Raw genomic sequence first — 22,544 nt, forward strand, 5'->3', positions numbered from 1 at the left:
ACACTTAACTGACTGAGCCACCCAGATGCCCCTAAAATAAACATTTTTAAAAACGGATCTACTGGGTACAGAGTTTCATCTGGGGAGGATGAAAAGGCTCTGGAGGTAGATGGTGGTGATGTCCACACAACAACGTGAATGTGCTTCATGCCACGAACTGCCACTTAAAAATGGTTAAAATGGTAAATTTTTAGGTTATGTATATTTTTCCACAATAAAAAAAGATGGAAAATAGCCTAAAAGTCTGCCCATAGGGTACAGTTTACAATATATTCATCCAAGGTTTCTGTTAGGAAGAGTGGTGGTGCTCTCTGTGTGCTGATATGGAAAGATCTCCAAAATATATAGATGCCTAAAGGGACGGAACAGTGGACATCCGCGTGCTAACATTTAGAAACGGTGCATGTGGTGGTTAAGACTGGAGCCTCTGGAACAACACTGCCTGGGTTCAAATCCCAGTGCTGCTGTGAGACTTTGGGCAAGTCCCGTAACCTGTCTGTGCCTCTGTTTCCACATCTATAAAGTGGGGGGTGTACTAGAGCCTGCCCCAAGGGGCTGCGGAGGAGATTACATTAGTTAATATGTACGAAGCCCTGAGATGGGTGTCAGACCCATAGCACTTGCTCACTCAGGTGAATGAATGAGGATGAATGGACAGATGGATCTGAGTCAGAGGTTGTGAGCTCTGCCTCAGACCTTGGAGGTGGCTCTGAGCTTCTGCTTCCTCCCCTGGGCTACGGAGCAGGTTTCTGAGTGTGAGAATCAAATAATTAAAGGGAGGGAAGGTGCTCAGCCAAACGGGGAAGCATGGAATTACGTGTGAGGCTTTGTTATCGCCTCTTATCTGTGCCACTGGCCTGCTCGGGGTGGTGTCACTGCAGGGTGGGGGACTTGTCCGTGTGCGCTGGGTCCCTGGCCTTGCCGCTGACACCCCTGCTCCTGGGTGAGGGCGGAGGAGGCAGTCCTTGCACCTGAGGGACATGGCCGTGGTCATGGGTTACAAGCACTGGGCTGCGTGGCTGGATTCCGCAGGAGGGGAGCAGCAGGTGCTGGTGAGGGGCATCGACCGCCGGGCTGCGAGGAGGTTCGGGACCCCGGGATGATGTCGGCTGACTCTCCTCTTCTCATGCCTCAGGCACGGCAGTCACGCTGGCCAGACCAGATAGCGATCTGCTCCAGACGCTCCTGGAGAGCAGGAGAACGTGAGTCTAGAGGTCAAGTAGGCCTGGGGGTCTGTCTCCATCCTGACACCAGCCTGGAGGACCTTGGCCGAGTCACTTACTCTCTGTGAGATGAGTTACCCTGTCTGAAAATAATCTACCCACCTCACAGGCATGTTGCAGGAATAAAGACAATTGAGATGAAGTTACTTTGAAAAATAATCAAGTCCCTTAAAAATAGATTGCTCATTTGAATGACTTCTCCTCTATTTTAGGCATTCATGTAGCACTTTTCCTGGGCTGAGTATTTTAGATGTGTACATCTCATTTAAACCTCTGTTTAGTCAAGGTGGGCCAAGTGCCGTAACAGTCAACCCCAGATTTCAGGGACTTAAACACAGAGGTCGATTTCTCTCTCATGTCAGAGTCCAGTGCTGCTGGGGAACAGGGCACAAGCCACCGTCCACGTCCTGGCCTCCTCCGCCATGGCTTTGCTGCCCACCAGCCTCCACTGGGTCCTCTGCGGGAGGCTGTGGGGCCAGGCCTGGTGGAGGTGTGGTGAGTGTCACTTCCTCCCGTAGTCCGTTAGCCAGCACCCCGTCACGTGGGCCCACCTGCCCGTGAGGGAAGCTGGGAATATGGCTGCACTGTGTGCCCAAAGGGAAGTGCAAACCACTGGGAGCACCCAGCGTGGTTCTGCCCTACTCTTACAACAAACCCACTTCACTGATGGAGAAACTGAGGCACACAGGCAAAGTAATTTGCCCAGGGCCACACATCCAGCAAGTGATTTGAACACGGTTCTAATGCCTGTTCTTTATACTGTCATTTGATGTCTTAGACCAGTGTTTTCTGCCCCGGCTGTTCATCAGAATCATGGGGAATGTTTTCTTTTCTTTCCTTTTTATAAGAGTTATATGACGAGATCTTGCACTTTTTTAAAATAAAATTTGGGGGCGCCTGGGTGGTCAGGTCAGTCAGCTAGGCATCCAACGTTGGCTCAGGTCATGATCTCACGGTTCCATGGGCTCAAGCCCCACGTCTGGCTCTGCTGGCGGCAAGGAGCCTGCTTCAGATCCTTTGTCTCCCTCTCGAGCACATGCACGTGCTCTCTCTCAAAAATAATCATCTATGGGGGTGCCTGGGTGGCTCAGTCAGTTAAGCATCTGACTTCAGTTCAGGCCATGATCTTTGTGGGTTCAAGCCCCACATCAGGCTCTGTGCTGATGGCTCAGCCTGTTTCAGATTCTGTGTCTCCCTCTCTCTCTGCCCTTCCCCACTCATTCTCTGTCTCTCAAAACTGAATAAATGCTAAAAAATTTTTAAAAAATCTATGATAGAGTACAATAGAATAGAATACAATAGAATAGAACTTGAATTTAGGATAGCTTTAGGCTTGCTGTGTGCCCTGCATTGTGGGAGATACTGGAGGACAGCCTCCAAGGAGCTGGGCCTAGAGATGGAAGATTCTGATCCTGGGTGGGGAGTATGGGGTGTCAGGACCCTGAGCACAGGGCCTGGGTCGCACCAGCGCTGGTGCTGAGCCTGGAGGTACGCTGTACGAAGGCACTTTCCAAGCAAAGGAGGATCTGCGTTTTATCCCTTTTTTTTAAACCTCTTTGCTGTTACATCCTGACTCACCTTCTTTGGCCAACAGTGATGTTGCATTTGGTTTTTCTCTCTTCAGTCCCCCTTTTCCTGTAATTATTTAATAAAGAAATCTACTGCTTCTAATCTTTGCGGGTCTGGAATAGCAGACAATCAATTATGTTTGAAATGTATCTAAAATAAGGATAGTTAGGCTGTGAGTTGAGGCTTGAGGGACTCTGCTGTAAGTAAAATGCATCAGCTTTAATAAATCAATCTTACGCTTCTGTTTCTGCTACCGAGTAGCCTTCTACAGCTTAACTGATATTCCAGATGACAGCACTGCCGTACAAATGAAGCGTAACTGACGTGTTCTATTGTAAAGCTCAAGTCATCCGCTGCCCACCTCCTCCCTCTCACCCCGACCTCTTGTTTCTTTAAAAAATGCCCTGCCTTTGGTTTGCCCATAAAATTTGACTATGTTTTCTTGATTTCTTTTTAAAAGGCTTATCTTATCACATTTTAACATCCCTCAAATGGGTTTAGCGTTTTCATTGATGGAGGTCTTGGCATTCTGCTATAGTTTTATTGCTTAGTGGGACACGCTAGTGTATCTTAGGATCAATGAGGTCTTAGATTCACTGAAATGCAGTATTTGTGTCATTTGAAGGAACTGGCAATTGCCCGGTCCCTCCAGCCTTGTCTCCCATGCTGGGCTGGAGAGACCTCACCATCTGAAAACATCTTTCTTCTTATAACCTTCTAATAATAACAGCAACGACAGGAATGATAATACCCACAGCAGTCTGCAGCAATAAAGCTCTCCCTGTGTGTCCATACCTGCTCTGGGCACTTTTCCTATACCTGTTTAACAATGTGGGAGGCAGAGCTATTATTATCCGCATTCTACAGATGAAGAAATGGAGGTTCAGCCAGAGAAGCGGCAAAGCCAGGAATCCAGGCAGTCCGTCCGGCTTTGAAAAATCTGTGCTATGCTGCCTCTAGTGATTCTGAGAGACAGTTCAAGTATCTTCATTGAAATTGGAACTTCATACCTGGTCGTACCTTAGAATCAACTAGAGAATTGCTGCAAGAATTTTTCAAGTAATTTTACAGTGTGGCCAGAGCAGAGGACCCCTGGCTGAAATGATCTGCAGGAGAGCCCCAGTTCTGCTGTTCTGGGGTCCCTGATGCCACAGACCCAGGGAAGCTGCTGCCAGTCCCGCGGGCGCCAGGACAGCCTGAGCCTCCCAGGCCCTCAGAGCTGGATCTCTTGGTTAAAATATGGGGCTTTGAGACTTTAAAATTGATATGCGCTTTTAATTTTTGTCCTTCATTTTCATTTCCTTTTTCTCTCCTTTCCTCTCTTGCAGCTCTGGAGTGCACAGAAAATCAAACAGGTAATTCAGTTTTGGATTCCTTTCCTTCCCTCCTCCATGCTCTCCTGGACCTTGCCCTGTGCAGTCCTGGGGAGTCCTGGCTGTGCTGCTCAGCCTCACCCCTCCCATTTGCCTCCTGCTGCCCCACCCTCCCTTCTTCCCCAGCACCCCAGGCCTGAGTTTCTGAATGCCCCAGCTCATGCCCCTTGCCTTCTCCCAGTCCCTGAGCTCCTTCCCTCTGGGCTCCTCTACAAAATCCTTCTAACATGCCCACTAAACACCAGGCACGGGGGACAGAGGACCCGCAAAGCAAACGCAGTCCCACTCCGCGCCTTCAGCTCTGAGCATTGGTCAGGAAAAGCCCTGTTTGCTGCCTTTGTTTGTTTTTCTCTTGCCTTGAATGGTGAGAAAGGACTGAACTGCCAGTCGTCCTGGGGAAGCTCTCCTTTCCCTCCTTCTTCCCCTCCCCACAGTCACCCTGTGCTCTGTTCCCTGCTCTTGCCAGGCTATTCTACACCCAGATACCAATGAGAAGATCTTCATGCCCTTTAGAATGTCAGGTAAGCCCCTGGGACCCTTCTGAATCTGCCCAGCCTTGGGCGCTTATCACGGTAGCAACTGCAGAAACATCCAGATGCACCGGCCTGAGGAGGGGCAGAACCCGTTACACACATGGCCAGTTTGCACCTCTGTGTTCACCTTGGCTCAATTATACGCGTCTCTGGCCAGGCCTCAGAATCACCTGTGTGGCTTTTAAAAAATGTGCTCATCTGCCTTTTCTTCCTGAGCAGCTGGGGTGCAGTGGGGGTCTCCACAGGTGAATCTGGTGCTCTCACTCCTGTTATACACCAGCCACCTACAGCGCCAGCCTCAGGGTGATACCTGCTTCTGGCAAGCCCTGCCTTCTCTCTCACCCACCTCTGCACACTGCGCTCTTTCCTTCCAGGCCATGCTCCCTTAAAGGCACTGAATCCCCAGGCTAATTCCCTGGTCTCTGATCCTGCTATTAACCTGTACTGCAGAATGCATGAACCGCATTTGCATCACTGCGCATACAAGGAAGGAGGATTCCCATTCTGTGGAGACCAGCGGCAGAGGGGGTGGGGTGGGAGAGAGAGTGGACATAAGATCCCTGCCCCCAGGAAGCCCCTGCCCCCAGGACGTCCCTGCCCCCAGGAAGCCCCTGCCCCCAGGAAGCCCCTGCCCCCAGGAAGTCCCTGCCCCCAGGAAGCCCCTGCCCCCAGGAAGTCCCCGCCCTGTGGTCACTAGAGGGATAACTCTGTGTGCATGAGCTTAGGAGCCTAGAAAACACTTGCACGCACAGGGCCTGGGCTAGCGTGTTTGTCCTTCCTGTAGTTCTGAGAGGCCACAGGTACTGTCCAGAGTCACACAGCAGAGGTCAGACTCCCACCAGAGTGTTGCTGCCCATCGCGTGTCATTTCTCCTGCACTGGAGCACTCTTGTAGGGTGGGTGGATGGGCTGCCGCCGCTGCCTTGGGAAGTCCTCAGGTAGCTGGAGAAAGGATCTGTGTCCAGGAGTGTTCTCAGCTGAGTCAGCCAGGATCCCCACCCCCAGAGAGCCCGACTTCACGTGGGTGAGAGAGCAACCAACCGGCTGACCTCATTGTGCTGAGGCATTGAGTGCCCACGGAGCAACTCCGGGCGGCAGAGGCCTCTGGCCGAGCAGCCTGCAGCTAGGGCTGTAGGTGCACGGGGCCACAGCAGGCTCTCACCTGGGACCCGGATCCTCTTCTAACTCTCCAGTCAAACCTGGGGCCCATCTCAGAGTAGGAGAGTGACAGTTCGTGTGCAAGTGCAGTCACACACACAGGATGCGAACCTTTGCTTTAGATAACTCAGACTAAGTGTGGTTCTCTGCTGCCCAGCCCGCAGGCTGACTGCCTGCCATCAGCTAGAGGTCAGGGACGCTGCCCGCTGACAAGTGGGAGGTGGGGGGCAGCGGAGGGGGCCTCCCATGGTCCAGGGGAAGTGAGCAGTGAGGAGACAGTGCCCGGGGCCTGCTCTACCGAGGATGTCTGGGCAGGGGATGAGAAATTTAAAGAGTACCCCTGGCATTTAAAGGCACACATCTCAAGTGTGTGGGGTGTTCCCTTTTCAGAACTGAAGTAGGGCTGCGTGCTAGAAAGGCAAGCTGAGAGAGGAAGGAGACGCTCTGGGGCCTTTGAAGACAGCCTGCTGTGTGTAGCGAGTGTGGGCGGGGACATGGTGCCTCCTGGAGGAAATCACGGAAGGGACACCAAGTGTAGCACCAAGTGTATGGTGTCCCCAGTGGTGGGCAGCCCTGCCCTCAGCAGCGGGCCGCCGAGTTTTGGATGGGAGCGAGAAGTATCTGGCTAAACGGGGACAGACAGAGGGTGGCTGGGGGACACAGGGGAGCCCTCTAACCTGGGGAGGCTGAGCCGGGAAAAGGTCTGGGGGCTAGAAGTGCCTCCTGCCTTGCTGACCCGAGCTCCCTCATTAGGACCATTGACAAGACCAAGCCTAGAGGTCTCTTCTGGTGCCTCTGAAGAGGGGTGGGGTGGAGTGGGATGGGACTGTAAGACCTGACCCTTTCCTCTCCCCCATCAGGTTACATTCCTTTTGGGACGCCAATTGTAAGTACTCCCTTCCAAGGGTTTTCTTTTCTGAAAAAATTTTAATGTATAACTCTACATCATTGTTCATGAATATTTGAGATGCTGATTTAAGATACATCCCTGGAGGGGAATTAGTAGATAAAGTAGCATGTATGTCTTTTTAAATCTCTTGGTGTATATTGTCCAACTTCTTTCCACAAAGGTGTGCCAATGTGCACCCAAGACACAGCCTCCAAGTACCTTTGTCCCTGCACATTCCCATCCCAAGCAATACCACCAGGACATGCTACTTACAGGGAAGTTTTCCCAAAAAGCTCAGGAAGTTAGAAAATAAGCATGCCTTCTGAAACCTCACGTTTAAGGTTAACTCAGAGGGGCGCCTGGGTGGCTCAGTTGGTTAAGCATCTGACTTCAGCTCAGGTCATGATCTCACAGTTGGTAGGTTCGAGCCTCGCACTGGGCTCTGTGCCAGGAGCTCGGAGCTTGCTTTGGATTTTGTGCTCCTTCTGCCCCTGCCCTGCTCACGCTCTGTCTCTCAAAAATAAATAAATGTTAAAAATATTAAAATTAACTCAGAAAGGATTCAGTATTCTTTTTGTTTAGTTTTGGAATCAGGGTTATAACTTTTAAAAAATATATATATATATGCATATATTAGAGCAAAACACATGTACAGAAAGGTGCATTCATCATAAACGTAGAGCGTGGTAAGTTTTCACAAAGCAAACACCTCCAAGTAACCCGCACTTAGATTCAGAGCCTAGCAGTATCTCAGGAGCCTCTCCTGTACCCCTCAGTCACTAGCCTCCCAGGGAATCCTTTTCCGACTTCCTTTACTATATCCCAATTTTGCCTATTACTGAATTTTATGTAAATGATATAATCAGGGTATACTTTTTTTGGTCTGTCTTCTTTCCCTCCAAGTTGTTTGTGGGACTCATCCATACTGGTGTCTGTAGTATTAATTTGTTCTTTCTTCATTGCTGACTGTGTCATATCACATTGTTAGAACTATATCAAAATTTACTTATCCATCCTCCTTATTTTCTGACTTCCTAATCTTTTTGGGAAAACTCCTGTGTAAGTAGCATGTCCTGGTGGCAATTCTCGGGATGGGAAGTTTCCAGTTGGGAGGGAACAACAAACAGTGCTGCTTTGAACATGATTGTACAAGTCTTTTAGAGGGTATTTTCCCTTGCTTCTCCTGGATTATACCTGCAAGGTTAAAGAAATAGCAACAAAAAGCAGCACGTAATCCTAGAACTGGGATTGGGGCCAGGGCAGGGGTGTGTGTGGGATGGCACAGTGATCTCTTATAAAGTGAAGCACAACCATACTTGTGAGCCAGTAACCGTACTTGTTGGCATTTCCTCCAAGAGAAATGAATACACATGTCCACAAAAAGATCTGTACATAAATGTTTACAGTCGCTTTCTTCGTATTAGCCTAAAACTGAAAAAAGATAAGGATGATCCACAGATAGTACATCTATGAGTGAAAACCTGATTGGGAACAGAGTCATTGCTTTTTCTGAAAGTTATATATCTCACAGATCTCATTCCTTTCCTGTGAATTCGTGGACCCCTCCCCCTATAAATGAGAGTTTTCCTGTTTGCCTTTCCCTTTTAATATTATTAAAATTATCAGTATGGTGGGTATATTTTTATGTGTTCCGTTGGTAACAATTTACTTCTGTCATTATTCATTTTGATATACAGATTGTACCAAATGTGACCAACAGGAAACCTTTCAAGCAGTTTCTCTGTCCATTTGACAAACCGTCTTTATCCTTTGAGTACTTCTGTACTTTTTGGCACAATGTATAGATATTCCAGACTCATCTTGTGGTCTCTCTGCCCTGTCCTGGAATCATGCATTTCTCCAATTCTTCTCTCTTCAGAGGAGAATGGTATTTAGAGACCAAGTTCCAAATGCTGAGGTGTGCTCCCTGTTGCCAGAGCCTCATTGTTTCTAGGCCCTCTTAGCATGTAGAGCTAGGAGATAATACTAATTAAAAGTGATGAGTTCGTGCCAATACCTTTAATTCCAATCCAACATCTTTGAGGCCTTCCTTCCTCCCATCTCATATTTGTATTCCCCTCCTCCCTGAATGAGAAGCCAACAGACATATATATACTTGCTTACCAAATCTTACACACAAATGACTTTCAGAATTGCTACATCGATACTACTCCCCAAAAGCATATTAATTGAAACTCAAGATTTCTTTGTCCTTGGACTATATCCTACTGAGAGGAAACAGTCACAGGATTATGTTCGAACGTTATTTGAATTAATGTTTTTCTTCTGTGTGGTTATGGTATTTGTCTGACATACAGTTAGGTTTGTTATTGTTGGTGTTTGGTTTTAGTTGCTTCTCTGTTCTTATTGATTTTTTTAAGTATATCAAATATAAACATAGTTCAAAAGTCAAAGCTATATAAAAAGGCATGATAAAAGTTCCATTCCCTGAGGCACCTGGGTGGCTCAGTTGGTTGAGCATCTGACTCTTGATTTGGGCTCAGGTCATGATCCCAGGGATGTGGGATTGAGCCCTGCGTTGGGCTCTGCACTGAGCATGGAGACGACTGCTTGGCTTCCTCTTTCTCCCTCCCTCTGCCCCTCTCCCCTGTGCATACTCTCTCTCTCTAAAATAAAATTTTTTTTAAAAAGCTCCATTTCCCTTTTTACCTATCCGGTGCAGGTAAACAGTTTTATCCTTCCTATTTCTTTTTCTAAAAGTAAGCAGATACAAATATAGTTCCCCTTTTTTACTAATACAGAAGGTCGCATTCTGTATGTACTCTTTTGCACAATGTTTTTTACACTTAAAGACATATTCTAGAAATCACGGCCCACACCCGTTATAGAGGTCTTCCTTATTCTTTTTTTTTCTCTTCCTTTTTAATGTTTGTTTATTTTTGAGAGAGTGCAAGCAGGGTAGGGGCAGAGAGAGGGGGACAGAAGATCCAAAGAGGGCTCTGCTGATAGCAGCGACAGCAGTGAGCCCAATGTGGGGCTTGAACTCACAAACTGCAAGATCATAACCTGAGCCAAAGTGAGCACTGGGTGTTATATGTAAACCAACTTGACAATAAACTAAGGAAGAAAAAAAACAAAAGTAAAAAAATATATATATGCACTAAAGAACAAAGAAAACATTACCAGTAGACTCCCATGATCTTCCAGATGATTACTCCTTTTATTAACAAAAAATGTTTAATGTTTATTTATTCTTGAGAGAGAGAGAGACAGAGAGACAGAGCACAAACAGGGAAGGGGCAGAAAGGGAGGGAGACACAGAATCTGAACTGAACCAGACTCCAGGCTCCAAGCTGTCAGCATAGAGCCCAACATGGGGCTTGAACTCAAAAATTGTGAGATCATAACCTGAACCAAAGTTGGACCCTTAACCAGCTGAGCCACCCAGGCACCCCTCCAGATGACTACTCTTAAAACAGCCAAAGTCAGTGGCGCCTGGGTGGCTCAGTCGGTTGGGCGGCCGACTTCGGCTCAGGTTATGATCTCACAATTTTTGAGTTCAAGCCCCATGTTGGGCTCTATGCTGACAGCTTGGAGCCTGGAGTCTGGTTCAGTTCAGATTCTGTGTCTCCCTCTCTCTCTGACCCTCCCCTTCTCATGCTGTCTCTCTCTCTCTCAGAAATAAATAAAAAATGTTAAAAAATAAAAAAATTAAAAAAATTGTTTAAACAGGCAAAGTCAATTTTCATTACACTCAAGAAAGAGAATAAAAAGAAGTGTTCCCCCGTTCATTCATAAGGCACTTTAAGACCAATACCAAAGAAGTAAATGGAAGAAAAAAAAAACTGTAGGCTAATATCACTTATGAAATTACAAAAAGAAGTCTGAATGAAATAACAAAATGAATCCAGCAATGCATTAAAACATGTCATAACCAGATGATTTTTACTAAGAATGATAACATTAGAAATATATTAATAGAGTTCATCACATTAACAAATTGAAGGAGAAATGTGATAATCTCAGTATATTTAGAAAAATCATATGAAACATAATTCTATTTATGACTTTTTTTTAAAAAAGAGCAGATTAGATTCAGAAGGGAACTTTGTTAATTTATAGAGGGTCTNNAATTAAAAAAGAGTCAAGAAAAAAAAAAAAAAAAAAAAAAAAAAATCCCAACCCCAAAACAAGCAACGTTCTTAAAGATGAAACAGATAAAGGTAAATCCTTAATGTCTGGGACAGGGTAAGAGTACCTGATCTCCAACATTTTCCTGGAAGACTAGCAAGTATAGTAACACATGAAAAAATAAATTAGTAGTAATGGGATTGGAAAGGAAGAACATTCATGAGGATTGGCAAACTATTAGAACTACTATTTTTGAAGATGTGTGGATATAAGATCAGTATGTAAAACATTGTTGTGGGGCTCTGGACCTATAAGAAACATCTAGAATATAATGTTTAAAAAATATAGTATTCACAATAACACTTAAAACTATAAGGTACAATAGCAACTTTTTTTTTTGGAAAAGAAACAGTAAAACTGTCTATATGCAGACAACATGATTGTGTACATAGAAAATCCTAAGGAATTTTCCAAAAAATGATGAGAATTAATAAACTTAACAAGGTTGCAGAGTACACAGTCAATATATAAAACTCAATCATATTTCTGTATAGCAGCAGCAAAAAAATCTTATACATCATTTACAATGATATAAAAGATATAAAATATTCAAGAATCAATACTTCAGAGGTTATACAAGATTTCTCCACTGCAAATTACATGCACTGCTGAGAGGAATGAAAGAAGCCCTCAGTAAAGGGAGATACATACCTTGTTTGTGGATTGAAAGAGTCAATATTGCTAAAATGTTAATTTTCTCCAAATTGAGCTATTGATTCAACACAATCCCATCAAAATATCAAAATCTTTGCTGTAGAAATTTACTAGTTAGCCTAAAATTTAGGTGGAATTATGAAGGACCTAGAATAAGCAATACAATTTTTAATTTTTTAAAGTTTTTTAAATGTAATTTATTGTCAAATTCGCTAACATACAGTATGTAAAGTGTGCTCTTGGTTTTGGAGGTAGATTCTCATGGTTCATTGTTTACATACAACACCCAGTGCTCATCCCGACAAGTGCCCTCCTCAAAGCCCATCACTCATTTTCCCCTCTCCCTCATCTCCCCATCAACCCTCAGTTTGTTCTCTGTATTTAAGAGTCTCTTATGGTTTGCCTCCCTCCCTCTCTGTTTGTAACTATTTTTTCCCCTTCCCTTCCCTCCCTTCATGGTCTTCTGTTAAGTTTCTCAAGATCCACATATGAATGAAAACATGTGGTGTCTTTCTTTCTCTAAATGACTTATTTCACTTAGCATAATACCTTCCAGTTTCATTCATGTTCCTGCAAATGGCAGGATTTCATTCTTTCTCACTGCCAAGTAGTATTCCATTGTATATATAAACCACATCTTCTTTATCCATTCATCAATTGGTGGACATTAGGCTCTTTCCATAATTTGGCTATTGTTGAAAGCACCGTAGCAACATTTTTTTAGACATGTCTCCTAAGTCAAGGGAAACAAAAGCAAACATAAACTATAGGGACTACATCAAAATAAAAAGCTTCTGCACAGTGAAGGAAACCAACAAAAGAAAACGGCAACCTACCAAATGGGAGAAGTTATTTGTAAATGACATATCTGATAAGGTATTAATATCCAAAATATATAAAGAAATTAAATGACTCAACACTAAAAACCAAATAATCCAATTAATAAATGGGCAGAGGACCTGAATACACATTTTTCTAAAGAAGACATACAGGTAGCTCACAGGCACATGAAAAGATGTTCAACATCACGCATCATCAGGAAAATGCAAATCAAAACCATGAGAGGGGCGCCTGGGTAGCTCAGTCAGTTAAGCATCTGACTTCAGCTCAGGTCATGATCTCATGGTTTGTGAGTTCAAGCCCCATGTTGGGCTCTGTACTGACAGCTCAGAACCTGGAGCCTGCTTCGGATTCTGTGTCACCCTCTCTCTCTGCCCCTCCCCCTCAAAATAAATAAACATAAAAAAATTTTTTTAAAAACCGTAATGAGATATCATCTTACCCCTGTCAGAATGGCTAAAACCAAAAAGATGAAATAATAAATGTTGGTGAAGATGTGGAGAGAAAGGAACCCTCGTGTACTATTGGTGGGAATGTAAATAGGTGTAGCCACTGTAGAAAACAGCATAAAGGTTCTCAAAAACTAAAGATAGAAATATCATATGATCCAATGATTCCATTACTGGGTATTTACCCAAAGAAAACGAAAACATTAATTCAGAAAGATACATGTACTCCTATGTTTATTGCAGCATTATTTACAATAGCCAAGATATGGAAGCAATTCAAGTGTCCATCCATAGATGAATGGATAGGGAAGATATTTATACCGTGGAACATTACTCATCCATAAAAAGGATGAGATCTTGCCATTTGTGACATGGATAGACCTAGAGAGTATTATGCCAAGTGAAATAAGTTAGACCAAAAAAAGACAAATACCATATGATTTCGCTTATATGTGGAACCTAAAACACAAAACAAAACAAAACAGAACAAAAAAACAAATTAGTAACAAAAAGCAGAAGCAGACCTGTAAATATAGAGGACATACTGGTTGTTAAGCCAGAGGGAAGGGAGGTGGGAAAATGGACAAAATGGGTAAAGGGGAGTGGGAGCTACAGGCTTCCAGCTATGGAATGAATAAGTTACAGGAATAAAAGGTATAGCATAGAGAATAGAGTGGATGGTACTGTAATGGCAATGCATGGTGACAGATCTCTGTCTCTCTCTCACTTGCATACACAAAGTATCCCCATTTCAGTGAATATTTTCTTGGATTCTACTGCATCTCGTATCAGTATTTCTATTCCTGTTTTGTTTAATTTATTTGCTTTGTAAATCATTGCCCACACCTTTATATGGGTGACATTTTGTTTCTGTGTTGTTTTGTATTATATGTCTCTTGACAAAATGTAGCTGAATTTTATTTCCTCACCCAGTGTGAGAAACACTGTCTTTCATTTTAATGATAAATGGAACCCATTCATGTTTGTTCTGCTACTTATTGTGTCACATATTGTGACCATTTATCCCAGCCATCAAGTAGTTTGTCCATTGTTTTTCTTTTTTTTTTAATCTTTGCTGTTTTTTCCACTTCTTTTCCTGATTTGTACTAGAGTGATCTTTTCAATGGCCCTTTGGTTTCTTAAGTAGTTTGGAAAGGGAAAGAAACATCCTACTTTTCTTTAATTACTATTCATCTGTAATATTTTACAGTGTACTTCTATCATATTTACCCTATCAATATCAATAGTTGAATAATAAATATGACATCTCAACCCTTCCCACATAGGAAGAGACTTTTTTTAAATGATGGGGCGCCTGGGTGGCTTAGTCGGTTAAGCGTCCGACTTTCGCTTAGGTCATGATCTTGCGGTTCGTAGGTTCGAGCCCCGCATCGGGCTCTGTGCTGACTGCCAGCTCAGAGCCTGGAGCCTATTTCAGAGTCTGTGTCTCCCTCTCTCTCTGACCCTCCCCTGCTCACGCTGTCTCTCTCTCTCCTAGAAATAAATAAAAATATTTAAAAAAATAAAAAAATAAATGTTTAATTATTTTTGAGAGAGAGACAGAGAGTGCAAACAGAGGAGGGGCAGAGAGAGAGGAAGACACAGATTCTAAAGCAGGCTCTAGGCTCTAAGCTGTGAGCAGAGCCCAGCTCGGGGCTCAAACCCACAGATTGTGAGATCATGACCTGAGGGGAAGTCTGACGCTAAACCGACTGAGCCACCCAGATGCACTGGAAGAGGCTTTTAGCATACCATTTTACTCTACTCTCTACTTTATCGTTTTACCCATACACACCTGCCAAGATCTTGGAAATAGTCTGGAATCTCATCAGATTTTTGAGTCTTTGCTTAATTAACACCTGTATGAAACTTCACAATTATTTAGGCTTTTCGTGTGTGTGTGCATTCTATGTTTGGCTAGAGCACGTCTGTGAATAATATTCAGAGTGTGTGGGCAATATACTTTTTGAGTACATCTAGAAATGTATTTTTTTCTCTCTCATACATGAACAATAGTTGGCCTGATTCTCTTTTCCTTTGTAGGTAAACTTCCCCCACTCCCCTTGGGATCCTTTGGTGTTTTTTCTTTTTATCTTTGGAGTTCAGAAATATCCTCAGGATTAAAAAAAAATCTTCTCTGTATATTTTATAAAATTATACAAGTAATACATGAATATGTTCTTTGGAATTCAAAAATACCACCAAGACTTTTTAAAGAATATTTTTAAAGTTATACAAGTAATACATGAATATGTTCTCTCAGCTTAGAATTCAAGCAACATGAAAAAAGTAGAAATTTCTCTGAAAAGGCTCAACCCCAAATCTGGTCCCAGAAGTAACCTCTGTTAGAACTTTGGTGTGAATTTTTAAGTTTTGTTCTGGCATTTGCATACATATGAATCATCATCTGTACATTTCTTTTTTGTTTTGTATTTTTTCCACTAAAAATACAACAGTATGCTTATTTATCTTCAATTAGCTTATTACACTTAGTCGTTTGCCTATATAAAGATCTGTTTCATCATTCATTCATTCGTTTTTTTCCTGCTAAGTAGTATTCTCTCCCCTAGTGATGGACTTAGGTTGTTTCTGATTATTTGCTATTAGAAATAGCAGTGCTGTGAGGCTCCTGGGTGGCTCAGTCAGTTGAGTGTCCAACTCTTGATTTCAGCTCAGGTCATGATCCCAGGGTTGTGGGATCGAGCCCTGTGTTGGGCTCCATGCTGAGCACAGAGCCTGCTTGAGATTCTCTCTCTCTCTCTCTCTCTCTCTCTCTCTATTCCCCCCCTTCTGCCCATCTCCCTTGCTTACATGCACCCTCTCTCTTTGTAAACAAACAAAAAAGAAATAATAGCACTGTGAAAAATCCTTGTGAAATTCTTTCCACCCAAGTATGAAAATTTCTCATAGGCCCATTCTAGAAAGTGAATTTGCTGTGTAAATGGCCAACACATTTAAATTTTTGGTAGCGCTTGCCAAATTTCCCTTCAGAAAGGCTACATTTCACTACACCTTAGTAATATCGGTATTTAGATTTTTAGATTTTTTTTTTTTTTTAATGACAACCTGATGGGAGAAAAGTAGCATCACACTATGGTTTTAATTTTTGTTTCCCGAATACCAAAAAGACTGTGCTTCTTTTCATCTATGTGCTTACCATTTATATTTCCTCTTCTGTTCACATCCTTTATCCATTCTTCCATTGGCTGTATTTTCCAAATTAATTTTAAGAGTTCTTTATATATTGGGTACTAATCTTTGAATTATATAAATTGCAAATCTCTTCTTCCAGCTATTTTTTCTTCATTTTGGTGTCTTTGTTGTGGAAAGTTTTAAATATTGACATTTTAAAATACAACGATCTTTCCTTAGATGGGTTTTGAGCTCTGTTGCCCCTTCCCACCTCCATCTCCTTTATAAAAATCACAAGATTTGTGAGGGTCATTTCTAGGAATCAACTCTTGGATGTATTGATCAATTCTTCTGTTTTCATTTTCTAATGTATTCATTTCTGCTTTTGTTTTTATAATATCCTTTTTTCCTCTTTTCATTGGTTTGTTTGTGGCGTTTTTGTTTGGTTTGTGTTTTTTACTTTTTATCTCAAATTATTTATGCTCATTCTTTCTTTCTAATAAAAATTCTTAGGGCTGTAAATTTGCTTCTGAGTATATCTAATACCTAAATGTATCTATTATGTGTTTGTATACAGCAATCCATCTTTTTATTTTCTAAATAAGTTTGAAATTGCCATTTTGAATCTTCTTTAATCAGTTAGGTAGTCAGAAGAACCCATTTTGAATTCTAAGTGATTGGTTTTTAAAAAACATGTTCTTTTCTTATTATTTTCTACTGTGTTTTATTTTCAGAGAGAATGATTCTGCCATTGGAGATGTATTGTGGTTTTCTCTGTAGCATACTGTACAATTATACCAGTTAGGAGTAGGACCATCTGCATATTAAAAAGTCAAAATAACAGTGGCTTAAACAAAATAATTTATTACTCTCTCGTGTCAAAGAAGTTTGGAGGTAAGTGGACCCCCATAATGCTACCAGGAACCCAGACTTCTTTTTCTGCACTATTCTCAGTGCTGGCTCCTGTCATTAGAATCACCTCATAGCCCAATATGGTTGTCAGAGTTCTAGCCATCACATCTATATTACAGAGAAGAGTGAAAGCATGTACTTCCCAATTGAGTCAGTTCCCTTTATGGAGATTTTTTCAATCTCTCATACAACAGTTCTGTTTGTATTTCATGCAGAATCCCTCAACTGTAGGGATTCCAGTAGTAAGCAAGAAGGGAAGAATGGTTAATATGTAGGCAAACAAGAATCTACCATAATAATTTTAAGAAATATTCCATCAACACTTGGAAAAGAAAGCTATGTCATTTAGCAATATTGTCTCTTTGCAAAACCAGAGAAGTTTAATTTGGGGATCATTTCCCCAAAAGAGGCCAATTGGACCCTTACCCAATTAATGGCTGCCATCAACTAGGGTGAACTAGTTAACCCAAGGGATACTGGCACTGTCTCTAGTTCACAAGGTGTTATTGAGGCCACCCCATCATTTTTCACTCTCTTCTTCCTACCCAAGACAAGTCAGTTATGGGTCCCTACAGCCGTGGAGGCATCCTGGGAATGTGGGTGCTGGCCACTCTTGTGTTGTTCAGGGGTTTACTGCTAAAGCAGATGCTGTGAATACCCTATGCAGACCCATCCTCTCCCAGCCTAGAGCAAGCGCCCCTGTGAATAAGTGCGTAAGGTATGGGAATACAGTGCCCTGGCTCTGAGACCCTGTATGAACACATGATTGTGGTGAATGGGCAGCATGGGCTGGGACCAGCTCCCACATACTCCATGGCAGCCAGGGCCAAAATGACAATGCTCACCCAGCCCCCACATCCTAGTTCCAAATATTCATATCCCAGGGTTCAGAAGAGCTGTCCTAGAGGCCAGGTTCTGAGAGGAGCCACTGGATGAGGCCCCTCTGTAGCCTTCTATCTTGCCACTTTAACATGGCTAAGCAGTCAGTGGGCTCACTGTCCCATTTCTTCCAGGGCCACTGCCTTGCTTTGTGTGGCTGTTCTGGCCCTTCTACCAGAGCCTGGCTCCCACTAGCCACATCTACTTCCCTATAGGCCCCCACTGTCACCTGGTAGCACTAAACATCTCAACAAATGCCTGGTCTGAAGGGAGGGTGAAGGTTCCAGTCCACACCTTAGGGAAGCCCCTGGTGTGATAGGATGCGTAAGAAATACATACATGCAGAAGCCACTAAAATGCTTACCAAAATAGAAATGGGGTGCTGGCAAATGCGTTGGGAACTGGGTCCCTGAATGATGAAGGGAAGGGGTGATTAAGGCTGGCACATGCCTCAACTGAGATGCTTCTGGAAGCAGCATCCACGCTTCCTGCCTAGGTGAGCATCCCCGGCTCTGACCCCCGTGTTGTTCCCGCCTTGCCTGAGAGTAACCCCGCCCTCTCCCTGCTCGCTCTCCAGAGCTCAGGAGAAACGAGCTGGTTTTCTCCCAGAGGCTGGTGCCAGTTTAGTCAGCAGATTTCACAGATCCACTGGCACCCGTGTAGCGTCTTATTTTAAGCTTAACATTTGAAGATGGGAACTTTTCCCCCTTCGGTGTGTGGCAAAGAGATCCCAATTTATACATAAGCATGGTGGCTAAGCCAGGGCACCGAGGCTGTTCTCCAGGCTAGTGCAGTTCATGTTACCTCTTCTTTGGGTACCTTCCCAGAAGAACCCCGCCAACCGTGGTTGCTTCGAAGTGGCAGTTCTGTGCCCAGGTTTCCACTAAGAGGTGTGCAGCCCTGTCCTTTCCATGCATGTGTGGCTGGGGAGAGGCAGGGCCAGGGTTCTGGACCCAGTCCTATTCTCTCTGCGTTTTCCCACCTGTCAGCCTGCACCCTCGGCTACCATAATGTCGCAGATGTCAACTTTCTCTTTTGGCCTGAGCTTCTCTCAAGGGCCATTTGTGTCTCCCTCCTCACCTCTGAACTCCCTGTGACGCTACTGCCCTCCTCTCCCTCCGCCTGTCATTCTCAAACCCTCAAAACTCAAAGCTCCAATCCCCCATATGCAGGTAGGAGACTGAGCAGGGCAGAGCGGGAGCGTCCAGTCAGTGAGTCCAGTGCCCTTGGGTTACATCCAAACCAGATCTCTCTCTTGGGACATTCAGAGCTTGGATTCTATGCCCCGAACCCTGCACCGCAGATGTGCACGTGGACTTAGAAACCTCAGAAGGTGCTGATGTGGGTCACTTCACTTCCAGGGAGAGGAGGGGGAGACCACAGAGGGTTCATGTCACGTGAGGATTTGGCTGTATCCCAGAGCCTTCGTGGTGTCTCCCAACCCTCCTCATCCCAGACTCTGCTTTTTCACACATTTAAATGCCAGTCACAATTTTTTCCTGGCCTACCTCCGTCGTAACCCGACAGCAGTCAGTTTGGCCTGGTTCATACCAGAGGTGTTACTCAATTAAGCTGGAATTGACCAGTCAGGGACAAACATTCATTTGACAAAAGATATCCTCTTTAACTGGTTGGGATCCTTTAAATAGCACCCCTCATGCGCTGGAGTGTTACTTTTCAGATCGTTAGCCACATAAATCAGAAGATGGAGACAAAGTAGAAGGAAAAAACAGGCAAATTGTTGAGTACTGGGGCCCGTGGTAGGTCTTTCAAAAATGAAGAGGAACATTTTGGAATTGAGTGAGTCAGTACGGAGGAGACAGGTACAATGCCAGAGGACTGTTGCTTTGCCAGTGAGGACTCCGAGGTATGTGAGCAGTGAATGTCGATGGTCTCAGCCCTCAGAAGCCTCTGGGAGCTTTCGAGGAAGACAGACAGATTCTTACTACTGAGAACAAATACTGCCAAGAAGTCAGGCAGGGTGCTGAGGGAGCGAATGAAAGGGGACCTAACTCCTCCTGAGGGTCAGGGAAGGCTTCCTGGAGGAAGTGACAATTAAGTGAAGCTTTGAGGAGGGATTAGCCGAGTAGAGATAGGATGGAGATGAAAGGGACAGTTGCTGTACCCTGTACTCATCCCCTGACTTGAGTTTCACCACCTGATTGTTTGGATGCACACTGTGCTTCCTCTCTGGATTTTCTGTACCTTTTTAAAAGTTTATTTATTTATTTTTTTGGGGGGGGGCAGAGAGAGAAGGAGAGAAAGTCCTAAGCAGGCTCTGCACAGTCAGCACCAAGCCTGTCACAGGACTCGAACTCACGAAACATGAGACCATGACCTAAGCCTGAAACCAACAGTCGGATGCTTAACCGACTGAGCCACCCAGGCACTCCTGGATTTTCTGTACTTTTACAACATCTTTTTCCTATTGCTCGACTTGGTTTTGCATGGGCAGCAGCCCGAGGGAGTGAGGTCTGTTCAGTTCTCTCTTTCTGAGCCCCAATATCACGGGACATTGTGACCAGCGGCCTTGCTCTATAGTCATCTTCCACCGTTTGCGTCCCACCTCCGGCCCAGCAGATCAGGATATTTGGGGGTGCCCCTGTCCCAAATCAAAACCATATCTCTCTGCAGAGGTTAGAATACTCTGAAGGAGGAGGCCTGGAGTAAAGGTGTGAGCCAGTTGCCATATGGATGCCATTGGCCCCATTCTGGATTCTGTCCTGGGCTGAGCCTCAGGCACAAACTGCCCATCTTCCTAGGCTGACCAGGCAGCCCGAGTTGAGCTGTTGGTCACCAGGTGGAGTGATAAGCCGGGCTGCTCAGGAACCACCATCACTAATGGAGACATAATTCAAGGGCATTAGTAACGGTACAGAATTCTGAATCAGAAAGGACAGCATCTGCATGCTTCCTATATGGCAATCCCCGTACTTAAACAGCTATTGCCACTACCATGCTGTGTGGCAAACATCCACAGAATTTCTGTGGCGACTGTAGGATTTATTCTTAGGGGTCTATGGTTACCTGGGGTCTAGCTGCTCTCAACTGTGCTCAACTGAGGTGGTGCTATGTGCCATTGCAGGTCTGGGGTCAACTGGAAGTCAGCCAATGCAGACTGTACTTTGCTCCAAATGTCTGTCACTCTCCTTAGATGAGGCCTCTGAGGCCTGGGCTCAGAACTAGCATGCTGCCACTTCCTCCCACATGCTTTTGGCCACAGCAAGACATACAGCCAAGCAACACCAAGAGCATGGAAATATACTCTTCCCGTGTCAAGGGTATGAATGCAGGGAGGAGAGAAGAATCAGGACCAAAAACTCAATCTGCCCCTCTCTCCAAAGCTGGCGCCCTCAATGCAATTCGGATTTTAATAAAAGGAGTAAAGAGGAAATGGGTGATGGTGGTCATGGTCACAGTCCATCGTAGACCTTTTCCCCGGCCAAGAATTTATGTTCTTAATCATGAATTAGCAATATTCTTCCGGTGTGTAGTGTGGACCCAGCTTCGTGCTGAATGCTTTGGGGGACGTCAGAGAGAAAAACCCTGATTCTCCCTTCAGGAGCTCACTATTGAGGGATGAGGCTTGTGTTCAAGGAAGATGGGGGCAAGATGTTGCTTGATTTGTCATGCTGACTGTGGAGTTCAGAGGAAGGAGAGACCAGCAAAAGCTAGAAAAGGGTGAGATGGGAGGAGAGGGACGATATGGACACCTTACACCTAGTAAGCACTTGCTGCCTTTCAAATGCTGGGTCAAATTCTATCCGTGCCCTGCTTCTTCTCATGGCCATCCAGAGAGGTACCGGGATGGTCCTCACTTAACAGAAAAAAAAAAAAAAAATGAAGGCACAAAGGGCTCTCAAGTAACTTGTGCGTGGTCACATAGCTGATAAATACCAGAACCAGGGTGTGAGTCCAGCTCTTTCTATGACCAGAACCTGCATGTTAATCACCGGGGCCCATGGCCGGCCACTTGAGGCGAAGGGGAGCAGCAAAAGTAGACAGATGTGTGAAGAAGACAGCTGCCAGGGGGCGGGAGCTTTGGAGGGGACCCCAGCCATGTTATGAACTATAAATGGGAGCAAAGACTGGATGTGCGATTTGGCCAAGGTCCTGCAGCAAGATAGGGTGGAGGCTGGGCTGGAAATTCTAGCTGCTGGCTCTCCTTCCACTTTCCCTGGTACCAGCCGCTTTCTGGGCTCTCTCCACCCGTCTGCGCGGCCACGCCTGAAGCGCTTCCCTCTTGGAAGAGGTGCAATCCACTGGCATTGAAGCCGGGTGGACTGGCTCCTTCTCTCTATCCATCTCTTTCCTCCTTTCTCCTGCCATGTTCTGGAAAGGGCAGCGTGGGGGAATGTGGGCAGGTTGCACCAGAGATATACATCTGAGAACTGAAGGAACATTTATTTTTAATTTAGACTTAAAAAGAAAAAAGGAAGTTATAAAATATCTGCTCTTGCTCCTGGGACTGTGCAGATGGTGCTGCGTGTTGCCTAATAGGGAACGGGGCTGGCACCCGCGTGCTCCCGGCCCCACCAGCCTGACTGTAGGCCCTGGAAAGCCGGATCCCTATTCCCCTTGCCTCAGCCTTACATGGTTCCCTTGGGTCCCTTTGGCCAATCTGGCTTTCCACTGCCTTCTAACCTCACCCTCTCCGGGTCTGCTGATTTTTCAGCCTCCTCTTCTAATGAAACCAGCCTCTTGGCTGTTCTGCTCCCATGAGTATGCACACATGTCCCCTACACTGCACACACACATGCACACGCACATGCACACGCATGC

General features: G+C 44.7%; 1 protein-coding gene across 4 annotated transcripts in view; it reads left to right on the top strand.

Annotated features, from left to right (window-relative positions):
- Nucleotides 1-22,544, top strand: part of SFXN5 (sideroflexin 5) — a 114,051-nt gene that overhangs the window by 37,396 nt on the left and 54,111 nt on the right. For all 4 annotated transcript variants that reach the window (XM_077766291.1, XM_077766294.1, XM_077766293.1 and 1 more), the window contains 3 exons: nucleotides 4,121-4,147; nucleotides 4,632-4,686; nucleotides 6,716-6,741. In XM_077766291.1, the coding sequence (XP_077622417.1) occupies nucleotides 4,121-4,147; nucleotides 4,632-4,686; nucleotides 6,716-6,741 (108 nt within the window). The remainder of the gene's footprint in view (nucleotides 1-4,120; nucleotides 4,148-4,631; nucleotides 4,687-6,715; nucleotides 6,742-22,544) is intronic.

The sequence above is a fragment of the Crocuta crocuta genome, unplaced genomic scaffold (assembly GCF_008692635.1).
Source record: "Crocuta crocuta isolate KB4526 unplaced genomic scaffold, BGI_CrCroc_1.0 scaffold113, whole genome shotgun sequence".
Lineage (NCBI taxonomy): Eukaryota > Metazoa > Chordata > Mammalia > Carnivora > Hyaenidae > Crocuta > Crocuta crocuta.